The sequence below is a fragment of the Drosophila tropicalis genome, unplaced genomic scaffold (genome assembly GCF_018151085.1).
Source record: "Drosophila tropicalis isolate 14030-0801.00 unplaced genomic scaffold, ASM1815108v1 contig_158, whole genome shotgun sequence".
Lineage (NCBI taxonomy): Eukaryota > Metazoa > Arthropoda > Insecta > Diptera > Drosophilidae > Drosophila > Drosophila tropicalis.
Window position 1 is genome coordinate 8,033,752 of NW_027172602.1, and position 19,662 is coordinate 8,053,413.

General features: G+C 35.6%; 3 protein-coding genes across 7 annotated transcripts; 1 reads left to right on the forward strand and 2 right to left on the reverse strand.

Annotated features, from left to right (window-relative positions):
- Positions 1-546: 546 nt before the first annotated feature.
- Positions 547-4,012, reverse strand: wap (DDB1 and CUL4 associated factor wap). The gene is made up of 7 exons (XM_068303913.1): positions 3,965-4,012; positions 3,514-3,658; positions 3,220-3,432; positions 2,966-3,158; positions 2,314-2,773; positions 2,073-2,254; positions 547-2,003 (listed from the first exon to the last, which is right to left on the reverse strand). The coding sequence occupies exons 4-7, from the start codon at positions 3,154-3,156 to the stop codon at positions 1,805-1,807; spliced, it is 1,032 nt and encodes a 343-aa protein (XP_068160014.1). The 5' UTR covers positions 3,157-3,158; positions 3,220-3,432; positions 3,514-3,658; positions 3,965-4,012; the 3' UTR covers positions 547-1,804.
- On the forward strand, positions 4,006-17,021 carry Usp2 (Ubiquitin specific protease 2). 5 transcript variants are annotated; one of them, XM_068303909.1, is made up of 11 exons: positions 4,006-4,126; positions 5,658-5,803; positions 6,087-6,757; positions 8,865-9,803; positions 13,694-13,913; positions 14,258-14,407; positions 14,478-14,694; positions 14,758-15,083; positions 15,142-15,291; positions 15,353-15,431; positions 15,501-17,021. In XM_068303909.1, exons 3-11 carry the CDS (start codon positions 6,272-6,274, stop codon positions 15,571-15,573), a joined length of 2,640 nt encoding a protein of 879 aa, XP_068160010.1. In that variant the 5' UTR covers positions 4,006-4,126; positions 5,658-5,803; positions 6,087-6,271; the 3' UTR covers positions 15,574-17,021. The 5 variants fall into 5 exon arrangements, with proteins under 5 accessions (XP_068160010.1, XP_068160009.1, XP_068160012.1 ...); XM_068303908.1 differs by having other exon boundaries at positions 4,073-4,224; XM_068303910.1 differs by lacking the exon at positions 4,006-4,126 and adding an exon at positions 5,467-5,578.
- A 717-nt stretch (positions 17,022-17,738) lies between these two features.
- LOC137586555 (uncharacterized protein C18orf19 homolog A) lies at positions 17,739-19,549 on the reverse strand. Its single transcript, XM_068302641.1, has 3 exons — positions 18,849-19,549; positions 18,468-18,613; positions 17,739-18,405 (listed from the first exon to the last, which is right to left on the reverse strand). Exons 1-3 carry the CDS (start codon positions 19,313-19,315, stop codon positions 18,242-18,244), a joined length of 777 nt encoding a protein of 258 aa, XP_068158742.1. The 5' UTR covers positions 19,316-19,549; the 3' UTR covers positions 17,739-18,241.
- Between the last annotated feature and the right edge of the window lie 113 nt (positions 19,550-19,662).

Here is a 19,662-nt window from a genome sequence, read left to right on the forward strand (position 1 = left end):
TCTTTCCATGTAATGTGTCTATCTTCTTTCTGTCTTTTTTTGTTATTTTGTCTGTCTTAACAGTTTCTGTGGATCAGTTGTTGTTTTTTATTTTATTTTATATATATATATATTGGTTTTTTTATTTTGAATGTGGTTTATGGGCTTCATATTTTTCGGCTTAAAGATTTAAGTTTTTGAATTATGTAGTTATGGATATATAGCAACAATCTTGTATTCTCTCTCGCTCATATAATATTTCGGTTTAAATAGTATTTTCTGATGTTTATGTTGTTTTTTTTTTTTTTTTTATTTTATGTTTTTGTTCATTGTTTTCTGATTTGCTTTTTAGCTGTGTTTGTTTTTGTGTGCAGTTTTGTTTTAATTTTCTTTGTTTTTGTGGTTGGTATTCTATATGCATTTATTTTTTGTTTTTCTCTTTAGTATGATTTAAGTCCTTTTTGTTATATTAATTTATCGGGGTTTTGTTGTTTGTTTTTTTGTTTCTTTTTTTTTGCTTTTTTGGTTCTCATAGAAAACGTATAATAATAAAAGTCGTGAACAAAGTAAAAATATATCGAAAAAGCGTTTTTTGTTTTTCTTTGTTTAATCATTCTCTCTCTCTCTCTTTCGCTTGTTGTTGTTGGAAAACGAGGTAGGACATTGTTTTTTATTATTATTATTTTTCTTGTTTCTTATTATGCTTTGTTTTTCTATTCTTTTTCTTCAATTTGAGGCGCCTCAATTTTGGTTGTTTCTTTTTCATTTGTCAATTGTTTGTTCTTCGGGAAAGTGTCAAGAATTAGAATCAGAGGTGGAAAAAATGAAAGTAAATTACAATTAGAAATACAGATTTTGGTTATACCTTAAGATTTATGACATTATACATATATGTACGAACCTAAGCTAAGATGTTCTAAAAATACACATATATATATATATTTATTTATATATATTTGTATATGTATATATACACTACAGAAGTCGCCACGAAGTAAGCACTTTATGATTTTTGTTAGAATTTTGGTTTGCTGTGACGTTCAACAATATGTTAAGCTTGTTTAAAAAAAATAATAATATTTAGGATTGTTAAAGAAAAAAATTTAACACAGTTTCTTGTTACTTGAAGTCTTGGCTGAGATTGCTCAAATTTGAAAAATACTATAAATTATTGCTTCTTTACTTTAAAAAGTATATATTGCTGCTTATACAATTTAATTTCCAATTAAAATTATGAGTTATTTGCACTTTAAAGGGTTTGCTTGCTCACAAAAAGCTTAGTTGGAAAAATGGTTGTTGTAAAATTGGTTGAGGAACAAAATAAGTAAAACAAAAAATAATTTCAAAAAAAGCGTAATGTGCTAAAATTGTGGCAACAATTGTATAAATATATGAATATATACAAATATATATAATAGATTCGAACTAAACAGAGGGCTAATAAACGAACTTTGCTGTTTCGCTTTCACTTATGCTTTTGTGGTAGTTTTGGTGGTGGCCCCACATTGGGCGCCAAGTTCTAAACCAGGCAGAGGATCTAACTCTCCTCAGCCACCACAGATTCAACAGGTTTCAAATGTAAATTCTAATTAATAAATTATGAATTACACTAGACAACAGAGGCAACAAGATGAAGATGATGTTTTCATCGTTTCTTGATTTTGTTGACTGTGCGTTGTTTCAGCATTTTCATTTGTTGTTGATCAATTTAGCAAAGAGCAATGATGGTAGTGGGGGGTTTGGGTTTGGCTTCGATTGGGCCTCTACTAGTTTTACAAAAAGGTTGTGGACAAATTGACATATCCTTTTTGTGCATTTCTACGATTTATACCCTTAATATTTCGCATGCTTTATTATAGCATATAGCTATCCAATCGGGTTGTGTAGCACCCCATTGTATTTGATTGACTTCGCCCTCGGCAGCTGTATAGGCTAAAATTGGATCCTCGATTGCGCGTGGCATTTGTTGAATATCCCAGATCAGTGCTTGGTGATCATCACCGGCAGTGCAGATGTGACAGGAACTGGAAACATGTAAACATATAAAGTTATACTCTTTCTTGGGTAAAACATGGTACTTTTGTGATACTTACCTATGCGGCGCCCACGCAATACCGTTGACGCACGCCCTATGATTGCTCAGTCTTGCAACAGGTGTACACGGAACACGAACATCTAAAATAATAACTTCGCATGAGTCCATGGCAACAGTGGCTAAATAATTTGGATCTTGTTTGTTCCAGGCCAATCGCAACAATGCCGTATGAGCAGGATCCTTAAAAAGGAAAATGAATAAATATCATGTTTACGACGAAAATTCGTTACGTTACGCACCTCATAGATGATTGTAGAATGCTCCAGATGCCTTAGATCAAACATTCGTACCGATCCATCAGCACCCACCGAGGCGAACATATCCCGTCCACCGCCGGCACGTGAGAATGCTATATCATAGACCTCTTTATCGTGGGCAATTAATTGTGTTTTTACATGACCCGCCACATAGACACGGGCATGGGGCTGTCCCGTTTCTAGGCCCCAAATTGTGCATGTTGTATCAATTGATGAAGTGCCCACCAAATTTGGATCTACTTCGTTCCAATCGAATGATGTTAATGGTGCACAAAAATCACTATTCTTGTTGTTATTTAAAACGCATTCGAGTCGTGTGTCCGGCTCACCGGCACGCCAAACACGTAAATAATCACCACTTGTAGCCAATAAATCCGGATATATGCCTTTTGAGTCGGGTATCCACATTATTTTTGTTGTTGGATATGGATGGTCAAAGGTGCTGCAAACAAAAAAAAAAAAAAAAAGGAAAGGAAGAAAAGTAACATTAATATAAATTAAACTGTAACTGCATTCCCTTCATCTACACAGTATACGGTTGTGACCTTCTTATACTGTCTTGACACGACAGTTAACATTCAAAAGTCGATTTTATGTCAAATCGATGTTAATTGTTTATATATTTGCTATCTACCTTTTAGCACTAAAATCGCTGGTCTCTTCGTCCAGACTAATGATTTGAACTTTATTATTATACTCTTCGATGAAGCTGCCAAGAGCGAGCCGAAACCTCTTGTCCGGCCTCACGCTCCAGTTCATGGAGTAGAGGGGCCATGGTGCGAGATATTTGTAGATCTCCTTGCGTTTACCGGCAGTTGAAGACATAACTGGAAAAAGGCAAAGGATTTTTGCAATTCTGGTATATATAAAAATATATATGCAGTTTACCTGAACTGTAAGATGGATAATGATGGTAACCTTAAAAAAAAGTGTTCACACACGCTCACACACAGAGAGACACACACTGTTGTTAATGTTGGTGGTGGGTTGGGGGTGTTTGGAGACGGCAGGCAGCAGACGGCAACGGCAATGACGATGGGCGATGACGGCACGAATCAAAAAACGTTAGAAGAAAATTAACAAAAAACCAACTTTTGTTTACTGAGAAACGAAATAACAAGAACAAGATGTATAAAATTAATATTTGTAAATTATATTACATTGATTTATTTTTATACTCACTTCATTTTGTATGACGGTGACGGCGGCGGCGGCTGCTGCTGCTGCAGTGTTGCCCAGCTTTGCCTATCTCCGGTTAAATTTTGGCTTGGTTTACGTTCGATTTAATGTAATTTACAACGTTTTAGCCCAAAGTAGAAACTTCAAGCTATAGAATAATTAATATATCAATTCGGGAAGTCACAAAAACACAAATTGCCTCTATGTTGATGGTCAGTTTTGCCAATTTCACTAAGTAATTTCCAATTATATGTTTGTTAGAATTTTGTTAGCAGAAATTGTTGGCAACACTGATGCAAAGAAAATTGCAAAGAAAATGCTTAATGCGACGCAAATATTTGACTTTGTCTTGTTGTTTGCGTCGACAGCGCCAGCATTTTTTCACAAATCTCGTACAAATATCAACTTATATTATTGACAAATTGTTTATTAGTTGTCTGGGAAAAGAACGTACTAAACTCGGCAAGAAATTTTTCACTTAACATGTATATACTCTATCGATTACCCAAACGATAGACTGCAAGGTTTAGCTCGCGATGCCGATTACTTTTCGATGTTTCATCGTTATTTTACTTACAAGATACGGTCACACTAATTTAAGAAATTCAGAAATTAAGTGAGTCTGCTATGCCTGAGCCTCAATAAAAAAAAGGAAAAATTAAATATATATTGCATATCTAAGTGAATTAATCAAGTTATTGCCATGTAAAAAATGTGAGAAATCGTTTGCTACATTTATTTATGTGTGTCTGTGTCTGTGTATTTTGCGTGAGGTGTGCTGTCCTCTCTGCGACCTCGTTTCAACAGTTCAATTATAATATTTTAGTCAGTCAGTGGTCGTACATATAGTTATATTTGATATTTTGAAAAAAAAAAACTTTGAAATGCTTAAAACAAACGATGAAAAAATCATCATTGCAAATCGTCGTCACTTTTCCACTTTCCATTTTGAGAAAGATATTTCACTTCACTTTGCGTAATTCGTACATTTGCTTCGCTCTCTCTCGCTCGGTATATGTGTGTGTGTGTGTGTCGCCAATATTGCTATCTTCTTTGCTCGTATATGCCAAGAGCATAAGCAATTTTTACTACTCCCCCGTACGACCGTTCCCCGCTCGCTTTTCCCGTCAGTGTCAACACACACAATATCTGATATATATATATATATATATATACATATATATAATAGATATATTTCTATATGTATGGATGTGCCTGTGTGCGTGGTTTTAGGCGCTTTTATAAATAGATTCGTTTCGTTTTATTATATTTTGTTGTTGCTTTTATTAAAATTATTTCTATTTAAAAAACAGAAAAAAGAGAATTTTTTGTATTTTTTTTTTACCAAAAAAAAGCGAATGAGAAATATGTAAGTGAATGCTAACCTGTTAAAAAAAGAGATTACAATAACTTGTGTTTCTATGTGTGTGTTTGTGTGTGAACTTGAAGAATTTCATTTATTTTTATGAAAAAAAGTTTACTATTGCTGGTGTATGTGTGCATGCGTATGTGTGCGAGTGTGTAGGTGTGAATGAATTGTGACTGTGTAGTATTTATGAACGGGAGAGATCGATTTGATAAATAACGGTTACCTCCCACCACTTGCCAGGGTTGTAGTTGTGGGAATATAAAACAACAAAAAAAATCAAACACATACACGCAGTACATACACATGGAGTAAAAAATCAACGGTTTCCTCGGTTACAATGACATTGCGCGCGGTATTGGCCTGTAGACTGCCTGGCGGCGTCGTCATACATAGCACACAACTTCATTTTAGTGTTACCGCATAGTATTTCACCCACCAGCCACCAGCCACAACCCCCACCGTGGGTTCACTTAAAAGTTGTTATCGTGTTGTTGTTATGATGAGTTTTTTGCGACAACACAGGTTTTTGCTTTTTAATTCTTTTTCCTATTTTGATAGTGAACAAGTGGTGACGCTTTTCTTTTAGTTAGTTCAATGATAAATTAAAATCATTTTATGTTCTGCTTGTTCGATTCGTAACAACTGTTAGTTACTTTTCATTGTCACCGTGATGGCTACCCTGCCGCCCTCGCTCCAAGAGTATGACTTACTGCAAATCATAGAATATTTTATAAAGATTTAACTAAATGTCCGTTATTTTTCTCAACTTATTTCACAGATTTCACTTGTCACTTGGCGCCTCTTTATATACTCCAGCAACAATAACGGGTCTAACTATAAGCAGCAACAAAACTATGTAAATAAAATCAGTAAATAAGCAAACATAAAGCAAAAAACATACACTCACACACAGTCACAAAAAAGGTAAGAAAATTTAATTCTACAAATGTATGTACATATACATAGGTATATTTACATATGTATATGTATGCATATATGTTCATACATATGTACATTTACATATAGATTTTTTGTTTAATGCGGCGTTGTGCCAAAACCAGATGTTAACTTTAGATATGACACATAATTTTGTTTTTTGTTTTTCTAATAATTTGTACTTCCTCATTGAGTAAAGCTAGTTTGATTTTATAAAAAAAAATACATATATATACAAATTAAACACAAATTTCTTTCACAATATTTGCAGCAATAAAACATCCAAGCATCAGACATAAAAATTTTACAATTGTAAAATCAAAGAAAAGAGGAAAAAAGGCACATTGGTTCCTAATATCTTTGGCGTAACTAGAGCAACAAGGACAACAACGAAACTGAAGGCAAAATTGCTGCTACTGCGCTGCTGCTGCTGCCGCCGCCGAAGCCAACACTAATATGCGTGTGATTTCGCCGCGTAGATCGTCAACATCAGCAGCGGGGGGCAGTGGCAGTTTATACGGGCCATCAGGAACCTCAACATCCAGTAGTAACAGCGGAGCTGGTTCCGGTTCCGCTGGATCAAACAGCGCCACAAACAGCGCATCAACAAACGGCTATTCCCGCTTCTCCACATATATAGATCGTGGTAGTAGTCTGTCCAAATTTGGAACCTCATCCTCACCGTCATCGTCTTCGTCGGCCTATCACAGTGGCAGCAGTACCAGCGGCTTTGGTAGCAATTACTATCCCAGCTCCTATTCCACATACAATTCATCATCCTATACACCACGCTCGAGCTTAAATCAAAGGAGCAGTGTTGGTTCATCGGCATCTGCATATCTAAGCGGCGGCTCTTCATCGGGATCGACATCCTCGTATCGCACTAGTTCATCATATTTGAGCGGTTCCAGCTATGATACACCTACGTATGGCCGATATGGAGTAAGTTTTGATTATACTATTACAAAAACAATTGCAAACAAACATAAACTGAAAAAACTAGAAACGTTACGAATATTTTTTCCCCTATACCAATTCCTCATGATTTTAAAGTATCATCAAATAATTACACTTTAATTTCTCGTATGTTACGTTTGTCCTTTGTTTATATATTTGGTGGTAAACTGTACAAAAATCGCTCTTAGTTAATATATATTTTCTTTTGTGGTTTTCTGTATGACACTCACTTCCTCAAATTCATGCCCTAATCCTCCTTAACTTGGTGAAAGTCTTTTTATTCATCATCAGCAATCGAAATGCAAAATCTCTCATTATGAAAGTTCTTAATAATGTTTCATCTGTAATTTGCTACACTAAATGAAATTTAAACATTAGGAAATTCCGTGTTCTTGTTTGGAAAAGCTTTTTTTTTTTGTATTAATTCTAGTGGGAAAACAATCACATTTTTAAAAACTTTCATTCAATGAATGTGTGCGCGTGTGTGTGTTATGCATAATATATAGGATTCCTTTGATTATAGCCAATTGGAAATGAAACCCTCAAATGAAACCCACACCCGCACTGCGTACCCTAAAAACCCGCTCACTCCTTCATAAAATTTTTATTCGTTTTTGTTATTTTGTTTGGTTGCGCGAGTTTTTCGGCATTTGAAGTTTTTTTTCATATAATTTTTTTTTGACTTGGGTTTTTTTTTCTTGTTCTGTTGCTTGACAATACCCCAGCAACTATCCCACTCATCCACCATGTCCCCACCTCACACACATACAAACACGCACAAAGCAGACGTTGTTGTGTTTATATATACATATATATTACCTGGCTATACGTCACGCCTTTGGGTCCCGATATAGTCGGCGACAATGACAGCAATTGGAATGTCAACTTGAACACACTGAACCACCCAACGACGATCCACGAACCACTTGTTGGCGTGTCTCCAACAAGAACATCAACAAACAATGGGCAACTGTGTCATCCTCCCGAGTGTGTGTGTGTGTGTGTGTGTGTGTGTATGCAAGTGTTGTGCGGGAGGGGTTGTGTACATGTCTTTACATGTTCATTTGATTTTAAACATGGTGGAAACTATACGCTTGTATGCAAACCCATAACATTCAAAATTAGAACACAAATTAATAGTAAAACAGAGACTGTAGGTTAAACTTTGCCGGAATACACGTATAGTCATCTAATTTTGACCAAATTTGACCGTAAATATACCTTATTATGTGCATCTATTAGATACAAAAACTTTGTCCCAAACAATTATTTTTTGTTCTATTTTACAAGGCTATCAGTATAATTACTCTGTATTATGTAAAGTATTATAAAGTAATGTTTTTTCTTACTTTAATGGGCCTATTTTAATTCCATTTAAGTAAAAAGTTTTGTTAGCCTTCGAATATGTGACTTTTAACTTCCTTTACCAAAAACTATAGTTTACCCATTAAGCAGCATTAAGCTAATATTTCGATGTCTAGGTCCGATTTCTTCTCAAGAGCGATATTAAACAGCTAAAATTTCGATATTCAAGATCGATGTCTCCCCAAAACGATAGTTTACCATTGAAACAGCTTAACTTTCAATATCTAAGAAGGATTTTAACCAAGAACGATGTTTTACTCTTTAAACAGCTAGAATTTCGATATCCAAGATCGATTTATCTTTCTAAAATGACCGATAGAATTGTAGAACTTATCGTTTTAGAGTTTTTTTCTGTGAAACGCGGTAACATATTATCGATCCTTTATTGGATTTATATTTTTAATCTTCTATTATTCGTATTCTGTTGATTGTCTTCTTTTGTGTGTGTGTGTTTTTTTTTTCATATATACAATTCATCATTATTATTCATTTTTCTTTTATATATTTTTTTCTACGTTGATTTGTTGATTTGATCAAATTTTGCGTATGTGTGACGTCGTTTTGTTACGTTATACGTTTTCTCATTTTGACCGTTAAAACTGTTATAAACGTTCGAAAAATATTGTCATCACGCTCGCTCTCGTTCATTGTAAATGTAAATACAAAAACCAAAAAAAAAAACGCATCCAACATTCAAATTCGAAAAACAAAACACAACAAATAAAAGTTGCCACGCAAGACACGAACAACAGAAGGAATTTTATCATCGAATGGCATCGATAGTAGCTGCAGTAGCCTAAAATCAAAAGATGAGTATGGACACCGTCGCGATTTGGTCAATAAGAGGCCACCCAAAGGCGGCAGCGTGGCTGACACAAGCGCCAATAATAATAATGGCAATATTAATGGCCATTCAAAACGTTTATCGAGCTCATCTTCATCACCATCCCTGGCCCGTATGTTGGCCACAGTAGCCACATCCGGCCTAGATGCATACGAGAAATACTGTCCGGCAAACTATATACCCAACTGTGAACTATCACGTTCTAGATCGGGTCACAATAATAATAAGACGTCAACGACGGAGGATAATGCCAATGATGTCACCACCACAGCGACAGTGACCTTGGATAGACCAAGAAGTAGTCGCTATAGTCATCTATATAGCCAAAATAATAGTTCTGAAGCCAGCAGCAGCGAAACACAACCCGCCGCCGCATCATCCTCCTCCAGTTCCACACGTCGCTCTGGCAAATATACAATTAGCTCAAGCAATAGCAGTGGAGATGTCCCCACAGCGACATTTACCCTAAGAAGCAATCGAACAAGACGCAGTAATGTGGAGGCGACACCACCTCCAGCAACATCATCAGCAGCAACAGCGCCAGCACCACCACCACCACCGCCTCCGCCGCCACCCGTCACAAATGGTCGTAGTTATGAGAATGGAACATCACTTGAAACGAAACTCAATGGGTTATCCCTTGCAACTAATGCATCGAAGCGAAATGCTATATATGATACAACCGATGATGCTGGAATCGGAATTGGAATTGGAAAAACTGAGGCAGCGGCCAGCAATGAATTGGAGGCGGATTCAACCAATGGCGGCGATGTGAGCACAACTGCCACTTTGAAATTGGCAAAGGATAGCAATGGCAGCAAGGTAATAACTACTGAAACAATGCGCAACTGACCACCACCCGCCTGCCTGCCCGCCAGCCCGTCTGTCTGACCGCTCGTCTGCACTTTCTAGTACTAAATATTTATATATTTTGCATGAGCTCTGAGTTTTAAACTAAACCGCAAAACGAAAGAACAACTAAACTACCAATCAACAAAAAATGAAATTTGTTTCAAGTATGATGTGTATGATGGATATATGTATGTATATATATATGTATGTATGTAATGAATGTGAGCCCCGCCACATAATTCCATTTCCCTCCCCTTATAAATCATCCTTTTCTTTTATTGTTTGGAGTCAAGCTGTTTGCGTTTTTTTACATTTTTCTGTTTACTTTTGTTGTTTAAATGATTTTGTTGATTTACAAAACTATAATTTACAAGAAGGAAAACTCTCCCGTTTATATTCAAAACAGATTTTTGGGAAGTGCAAACAGAGTTATGTGTAAAATCTAAGTAAAAAATGTTGAGAAACGAAAAGATTTTGTAAACTGATTGCATTTCTTGATTTAATCATATACGATGTAAATATATATACATACATGCATATGTATATATATATTTGTATATATGCATAAGTATATACATGTGTGTGTGTATTTATATGTATGTTTTTCTATGTATTTTTAGATAAACTCTTGCAGATTTGCCTGACTTGCCCTACTAAAAACTGCATAACAACTAACCAAAACCAAATTGAACCAAAAAACGAAACGAAACTAACTAACTAAAAAGAGAACAAAGAGATCGAAATAAAAGAGAAAGAACCGAAAGCAAATTCAACAATTTATAGGCAGGCTTTGCAAATTAGAAGATACAAAATACAAAAACAAAAACAAGAGAAATACAACACAAAAACTTGTCAGTTTCCTTTTTACCTAACCAAGTTATATACACCACCTTTCCCTTTTCGCTTTCTCTCTCTCTCTCTCCTTTAACAAAAACAAAAACATACCAAACTTAGTAGTCCAAATGAGATTATGTATATTTTTCGATAACGAAACCATAGGAAGAATTGTAAACAAGAATCAGAAGAGAAGACAAACCAGAGTAACGGAAACGAAAGCTGGCGAAAAGAAAAAGCGTAAGGACCCGCAAGGACATTGGTTCTTCAAAAAAAAGGGAAAAGAAACACAAGCCTGAGAAGCTTGTTGTGAATGATGTTAGACATTAAGAAGAGCAAAGGATTCCATAAGATTCCAGCAGCAGCAACAGGCAAATTGCAAAAAGGAAGCGAAACGTCATCAGCTCCAGGAGCAACAGCAACATCAACGACAACAGCAACAACAACACAGAGTTCTATACGAGGTGGTGGTAAAATAACTAAAACTCAATTAAAAGCGTCGACGACGGCTAATAAAATCAGTCCAGGAGTAGGAGCAGGAGCATCAACAGCAGGAGTTTTAGGTGTTGGTATAAGTAAACGTACCAACAACAATCACAACACCAACACTACAACAACAACAACAACAACAACAACAAACAGCATTAGTAATCCCGTTAGGACAGCAAATCAAAGATATTTCCTAATCTCGAGTTTTAAAGATCCAACATTTCTGAAAGCCGAATGCGAATTGGCCCATTCACAAGTTCAACAGCAGCAACAGCATCGGGTGCTTGTTGGCAATACAATTAACAAAACGGTGAAATTGTCAAAACGTTTTAAATCCACGACGAATACAAATGAAGATACCAAAAATAATAATTATAATAACTTGAATGATATGCGTAGAAATCATACGATAACGCCAATGATCAATGGAAATCAGGGATCAAGAGCAACGGCGACGACGACGACGACGACGACTACGACTACGAATAGTAGTAGAAACGGCATTGGAACTGGCACCGTCCTTAAGTACAAAACACCAGTAACGACAACAGCAGCAACAGGAGCAGCAGCAGCAGCAACAAAAGGAACGACAACACAGCAACAACAATTGACAGTTACTGGACGTAATACAAGTAGCAACAACAGTTCGGGCATTAAATTAAATAAACTCAATAACAATCAAATGATGAATGGTGTTGGTGGTGGTGCGAATCATCATCATCATCATCAGCATCATCATCATCATCATAATCAGACACAAAACAACAACAATATGATGCAACGTCAGCAACATGATGATATTAGTTATATAGATAGCGATGAGGCAACACCACCACAAACAACTACAACAACAACAACTAACAACACTGCAGCAGCAACACCAACAGCAGCAGCAGACAGAGAGAGAGGAAGTGGAATTAGTGGAAATATTAAAACAAATATATGTTACTTTAAGCCCATAACACCGCCAGCAACCTTAACTAAATCGTTGGCAGCAGCAGCAGCAGCATCAACGGGTGGAGGATCTTTGTCATCGTCCGCCGCTGCTGCTGCTGGAGTAATATCCAACTCTTCAACCACAACACGATCAACACCGCGACCCAAATCAACCATTATAACCTCAAATACAAACTTTGCTGCAAGCTATGAGAAATTTCAGGGATATAGGCAAACAACAACAACAACAACATCAAATGATAGCAGCAACAATAGCAACACAAATAGTAACAATGCACGACGCTATGGCATCGATTCATTAAGTATTAAAGCCTCAATTGAGAAATTTAATAATCTAACCATTACTGGATCGAATAATACAACTACTTCTTCAACTACTAGTAGTGGTGGTCTACGTAATCCTGGCAGTAGTACAAATCTTTTACAGCAACGTTATGGTAATGATTTCGATCATATACGTGCATCAGCTGGCTATAGTAGTTCATTGACACGAGCTGCCTATCGGACTACTACAACGGCAACAACAACAACAACAAGCACACAGCAACAGCCAGTAAGAAGGGGGTTCACAACAAGTGAAAGTGGTGTAGGAGCAGGAACAGGAACAGGAACTGCTGCTGGAACTACACTTAGTAAAATTGGTCGTAATAATTCTGCTGCTGCTGCTGCTGCTTCAAGTAGTAGTAATGGGCATTATGCCAATATAATATTGCCAACTAAATGTAATATGATTAACAATGATACTAACTTGACCAAGGTGAACGATTCAACAACAGCAGCAGCAACAATAACAACAACATCATCATCCACATCATCATCGACAACAACAACAACACATGCTTCCGCTTCAAGCTATACGAATACCAATGTATCGTCTTCCACCAACAACACAGCCAGCGAGAGCGTAAGTTGTTTGTCTTTAGAGGGACTCTACCAATTGCAATAGATTATACAAATATTATATTATATATTATACATATATATTTATGTAGATAAATGTTTTAAACTTTTAAGCAAAGACTCTTTCTGTAGTTAGCTTAAAAAGAAAATCAATCAAAACAAAAGTTCATAAATTGTTCATTATGCTGCAGTGAAAACAAAAATGTTTCTCGATTTCTCTTACACTTTTACTTTCTCTTACTCTCTCGCTGTCTCTATTTCTCTATGATGTTTTGTTTCTCTTTTCTCTCTCCAATTAAACTAACAACGATTTTTATTTTTAATTTTTATAATGTTTGTTTTTTTCTTTTTTGTTGGAAAACGCGCCTGCTTGTTTGTTCGTTTGCTCGACTTTTATGATAACTCACCTCTTGTCACCTTTTAAATAGTGTCATTTCACCGCTATTCACCATAACAGCACTCCATTCCTCTCTCTCGCTCTGTTTGTCTTTCACTCTCTCTTTATCGTCTCTCTCGTTTTCTCTCTTTCTCTCTCTATAAGTCTAACACTATCGTTTGCTTGTTTATTGTTCAGCTTATTTAAGTTTTGTATTAACGTTTTTTATTACCAATTCTCTCAAAGCTTGTACATATACATTTTACATTTAAATTTCTTCTACTCATTGACATCGTTTATTTAGGCGCGCAATATAACTAGCAGCAGCAGCAGCACCCGCAACATTTTACCCCCCGTTTCACCCACTTCAAGCCGTTACTGGGACAGGGATCGGGATAGCACCGCCACCACCAATGGCCGTCTATCGTCATCATCTGGCAATTCAACGTCACTGAGTAGCAAATATAGTAGTAACAATGATGATGGCATCAAAAGTTCAAGTGCACGCGATGAGAAATCCGAAGGTGAGTAATAAGGACCGGACTGAGACGTTAGATTTGTTACGGATAATATAGAAGGCTCTGTGATTTATGTATTTTTGTTTTCTATATGAATCACAAAATTTTATATATACATATACATATATATTTTTGGGAATGCTTTTTGCTAAAACCGACAGAAACATTAATAATATTAACAAGAATAATAACAGTCCACAATATGACAATATTAAACATAAACCGGGGAGTGACTTATATTTTATTTTTACTCACCGCTATCGGATATATTACATCCTCTTTTAGACCCATTTGTCATGAATGTATTGAAAGACTCTTTTCACATTTCTTTGAACACACATATATTTTAGGTCTTTGTGGTCTGAGAAATATTGGAAACACTTGTTTCATGAACTCGGTCATACAATGTCTGAGTCATACGACTGAGCTGACGCGCTTCCTACGTACACATCATGGCTCACGTTCATCATCGGCCACCAAAGATCAGCAAATATTACAAGGTAAGAAGAAGCTATAGAGAGATGAGATAAGACAGAGAGATGGAAGTTGAATAATTTTGTCCCCTTGTAGAATTTGCTAAGCTAATACAGGAAATGTGGACGACAAATGTGCATACCGTAACCCCCATGGAGCTGAAGCGTGCCTTTTCCACAAAGCATCGTATGTACAGTGATTTTAATCAACAGGATGCGCAGGAATTCCTACGCTTCTTTTTGGACTCACTGCACTCTGCATTGAATACAGGTGTAAAGGGCGGCGAAGCGCTAAACATTGATGATAATCTCAGGTTAAAAAATTAAATCTCCTACCATAATAGACATAATCACAATTTAATCATAATTTATTATAGCGACAATAAGAAGGCCGATCTAACCTGGGATTGGTATACTAGGCATGAGAATTCTCTTGTACGCGATCTTTTTGTGGGCCAATTGAAGAGTACATTAAAATGTACCACTTGTGGTAATACCAGCGTTACGTTTGATCCATTTTGGGATCTTAGCGTACCCCTGCCCCCCTCATCATCGCGCTGTAAATTGGATGCCTGCTTGGATCTATTCATACGAGAAGAAGTCCTTGATGGCGATGAGATGCCCACTTGCTCCAAATGTAAAACACGTAGAAAATGCAAGAAAAGTTTCACAATTCAACGTTTTCCCAAATATTTGGTTATCCGTAAGTATAATTAATGCATCTTATTTGAATGCAATTTTCATTAATCGATTGTCTGCAGACTTGAAACGTTTCTCGGAGACTCGCTGGAGCAAGCTATTGAATGTCGTTGAGTTTCCAACATCAGATCGTGAGCTTAACATGGGCTCCTATGGATCCAACTCGAATTCGAGTGTGCATTACTCGCTCTATGCGATTTCCAATCATATGGGTAAGTTTTTGAGAAATCAAGGCATTAGCATTCAACTTTATTTGGCGACTTCTATTCACAGGCTCGACGGCAGGCGGCCATTATGTGGCTCTATGCAAACATCCAGATACACGCAAATGGCATGAGTTTAATGATAATATGTAAGCATTTTTGTACCAAAGACGACTTCTAAGTTTTTTAATTTTAATGTGTGATTTGTTTTCTTTCAGTGTTAGCGATACTTTATCTGAAAACTTTCTAGTTTCGGCCAGTGCTTATATACTTTTCTACGAACGTGCGTAAAGGCAGGCACAATAGATCAGCATAGCCGGACAGAAAGTGGACGCAAAAGGACTAAAAGAAACACATGACCATCACGACGCTTCAAAGCAAATGCAAATGAAAGCAAAAAAAAAAAAAAGGAAACAGAAAAATGGAAATTACTTAATTTAACTATGTAACAACTAACTCTTAACTCTCAAAAATGCAAAACCAAAACTAAGAAAAACAAATTAAAAAGGAATCGAGGCAATGATAAATAATGATGTATATTATGTATACACATTATATATCTACAAAGCAAATGTGGATGAAGATTACTAGAAAAACAAACAAAACTATCGGCAAACCAAAACATTATTACAAAAGATTACTTTTTTTTCCTTCTTCTTTCGTTTCTAATTGGCACTTTCAAACGAATATATTATATTTTTAGAGTCAGATAGAATCAGACAGAACTCGAAATTAGCCCAATATATATTTTGATAAGCTCTTCCCTATTCTCGCCCTCGCTCGTCTCATCAACGTGTGATTGAGTGGTTATATTAGTTGTATCTTTTCTTTTCGGTTTGCCGATTGATAGTCATGTGGTTGTGTGTATGATAAAAGAGGATATAACTTATTATGTATGTAATTATAACAAATTTGTCTTGTGCAATATTTTTCGTAACAACAACAAGGACACAAAAACAAAAACAGAACACAAAAAAAAACAACAAATCATTTAACTAGCGAAACGAAAAAACGAAAGAAAAGCTTTTAGCAAATTAATAGTAATTAAAATTAATTAATGAAACAAAAACAACAACAAAACAAAAACAAAAAGTGAATAAGAACAACAACAAATTGAACGTGAACGCTGAAATGTACTTATGATAAATGCTAGTAGAAAACAAAATTGAAAATAAGAACAAAAGAACAGAAGATGTTCGGGGAGAAGAAGAAAGAAGATAAGAGAGAACAAAGAAAAAGAAGATGAGAAATTAAGAAAATTGAGCAAGAGTTAAAAATAGAAGAGAAGAAAAGATGAAGAAGCAAAAACACCAAGAGAAACACAAGAAGTGCATGTTTTTTTAATTTTTAGTCAATGTCTCCACATTCGTTGAATTAATTTATTAGCTATTATTATTTATATATACATATATTTTTTTGTTTGTATTACAACCAAAACTAGTCTCAAAACAAAACGAGAGAAGCAAACTAAAATCAAGAAAAACTAATTACTTAAAAGTATGGATACATACAAATATATATATATATATAGATATATTTTAAATTTTGTTGAATCTATGTATGTCTCTTCACCCGCCACACCCCCCGGCTTCACCACACGCCCTTTTAATATTGTTTTTGTGCAATTTTCAAGAAATTTAAAGTAATTAATTTTTTTTTTTTTTTTTTTGTTGCGTATTATATGTAAACATACATAAACACACACACACACACATATAAAAATATATATTTATAACTTATATAATTTATTTATTTATTTGTATTTATGTAAATGACACCCACAAACACACATACACACACACAGACCTAAAATGCGAAATGAAATGAACTTTATTTATTGTTCATTTTTTTTATTTATTACATGAAAAAGAAAAAAGAAAACAACAACTATATATACATACAACAAACATCTATATATGATATATATTTTTTCCTGGCTTAACTATTAGTTAAAATTATAATTGTTGGATATTTTACTAACGTTACAACAAAACAAAAAACCACAACAACAACAACAACCGAAAAGAACAAAAAAAAAAAAAAAGATAAAAAGCAAACAAGAAACAAACAAAAAAAAGAAAAGAATAAAAAAGTATTTTCATTTATAATTGAGATGGCGCGCGATCTGTTTAAAAAAAATGACTTGGTTTAGTTGCCTGTTACACCGGCGATTGGTAGTTAATCTTCCTTCGCTTCTTGAATCAGCCTGCAATGGATACTTGATCTCTCTGGTCTTGGGTTCTTTCTGTCGTAAATTTGTTCATTTCACAAAGCGATGAGCAGTTCTAAACTCAAAACTCGCAGTTTGCATGGGCGGGCCCAAACGACTGCTCAATATAGGTAATTTTGGCAATTCATTTTATAAATTTGAATTTGTAACACTTAAGATGCTAGTGTCGTCTCTAAATTACGTCATCGATAAAAAATCGATAAAAAGAACTAAATGACAATCGGACTTCAACGGTTATTTCTTAATTTTATTTTCTCATTTAATAATCGTTAAGTTTTACTCACACGGTAGACAATATTCTCATTCTATATTTAATTTTACAAAATATATCTAATATTGCATAACAATATTGCTGTAACAATTACACTCTTCAGTATGAATATTATTTGTGTGGCCGCAGCCTTTGTGATTTCATAACTAAACAACGGGCAGGTAGAAGAGGGCGGGTTAAAAACTATGAAAATATTTTTCAGGTGTTAGTTAATGTTAAAGAAGAAATTATGCAGATCTGCAGAGTCAGTCTTGGAACAATCGATCCAAAACCAAGACACAAGGCCAACCATTTGCCCGGCTCCAGTTGTAAGCTTATACAGTTTAACTAATTAACGAAAGGCAACAACAAGTTGAACTGGAAATCTTAAAGCTGGAAAAAAACACTATGATCGGCAGTGGCGACTATCAATATCAGGATCCAGGATCGTCGGCATGCCTCCCATTAAAATGGAGCCATCATTTGCGATTTTTCTCCTTTTCGGCCTTCTCTGCCTTATCCGCTTTGGCGCTAGCACGTGTGGCTTTCTTATCTTCATACATTTTGATCAATTCATTTTTGGTGGGTATCGGTTTGATGTAGCCTCGTTGAACTAGATACTTTATGGAAACAGTGGTGCAGCCTAGACGGAGAATACAAAAATGATCATAAATTTGTTTGCATAGGTGCAAATTGACAACTTACCCAAGGTTAATGCATAACGCGCTGGTGTCAACAATTTATAGCACAAATAGGCAAAAGCATAGTGGCCCATATCGGATCCCTGAATGCTTTCTAGGGCGCTCTCACTTAGTGGAATATATTGGAGCAATGCTGGAATATCCACACCACTAAAAAATGAAAGAAATGGGAAATTGTCTGATTATTCTTAAATGTCGGATGATGAAATCGCAAATTTTTTAATGATTATTAAGATGGAACCTTGGCTTAAGTAATTTGTGCATTGATTAGTTGCCTTTTTAATTTAACCCATTATTTAATGTTTGAAACTTTCACCCCCCTAGATGAGTTCTTTACTAAGCCTAATAGTAAGAAACTTTCTCTTCGTGTGTACATATATCATACCTTTTGGATAGATAGTAGAAGCCACCAAACCATCCGACAGACGTCACTACATGAACTGGTATCAAAACATACCAATATTGTTTATACATGTGCTTAAATTTAGCAAAAAGACCCATATTAGCCGCTTCACCGAAGAGATCATTTTCCGTGGTAGATGGGCTTGCCGTGGATGAATTCTTTGTCTCCGGTTTATGGCATTGCGTGGTTGATGATTTAGTACTGAATTTGCTGGAGACTAGTGGACTTAGTATATTTCTCCTGCTATTATTATGATCGCCAGGACTGTTGCAGGAGCTGCAACTGAAGTTGGACCTTAGACTTAGACTCAGACATCGTGCATGGCTCTGGCTATGGCTGTGGCACATAGAGAAGCTGGATTGCCTTTGTAACATTCGCAGACACACGAAATTCCGCTGTTTCAAGGGATTGTTTCCCAAAAACCGTGCAAGCAAGGCCACTGCTGCCATGGTTCGGCCTGTTGCTGCACAGGATTAGTTATGGGTATATGTATATGGTATTCCCGCAGTTTCTGTTATTAACCTCTTTGGACGTGAGCCGTTTTCTTTTTTCGCTGTTGTTTGGAAATATATTGACTAGTATTACTTTCACTGTGAATTTAAATAACTTTTTGTATAAATATTTTATAATGCCTTATAAAATAAGAAACGACCGGCTACGACAACAACAAGTATCTGCTGATTAGTGATAAACATTACGAATGACAATATCGATATGGCATGCTTTTCCATAGTTTTTTTGATATTGGCTTTATCGATATTTAAAATAAATATACATATTCCAGTTGCCTTTGCAT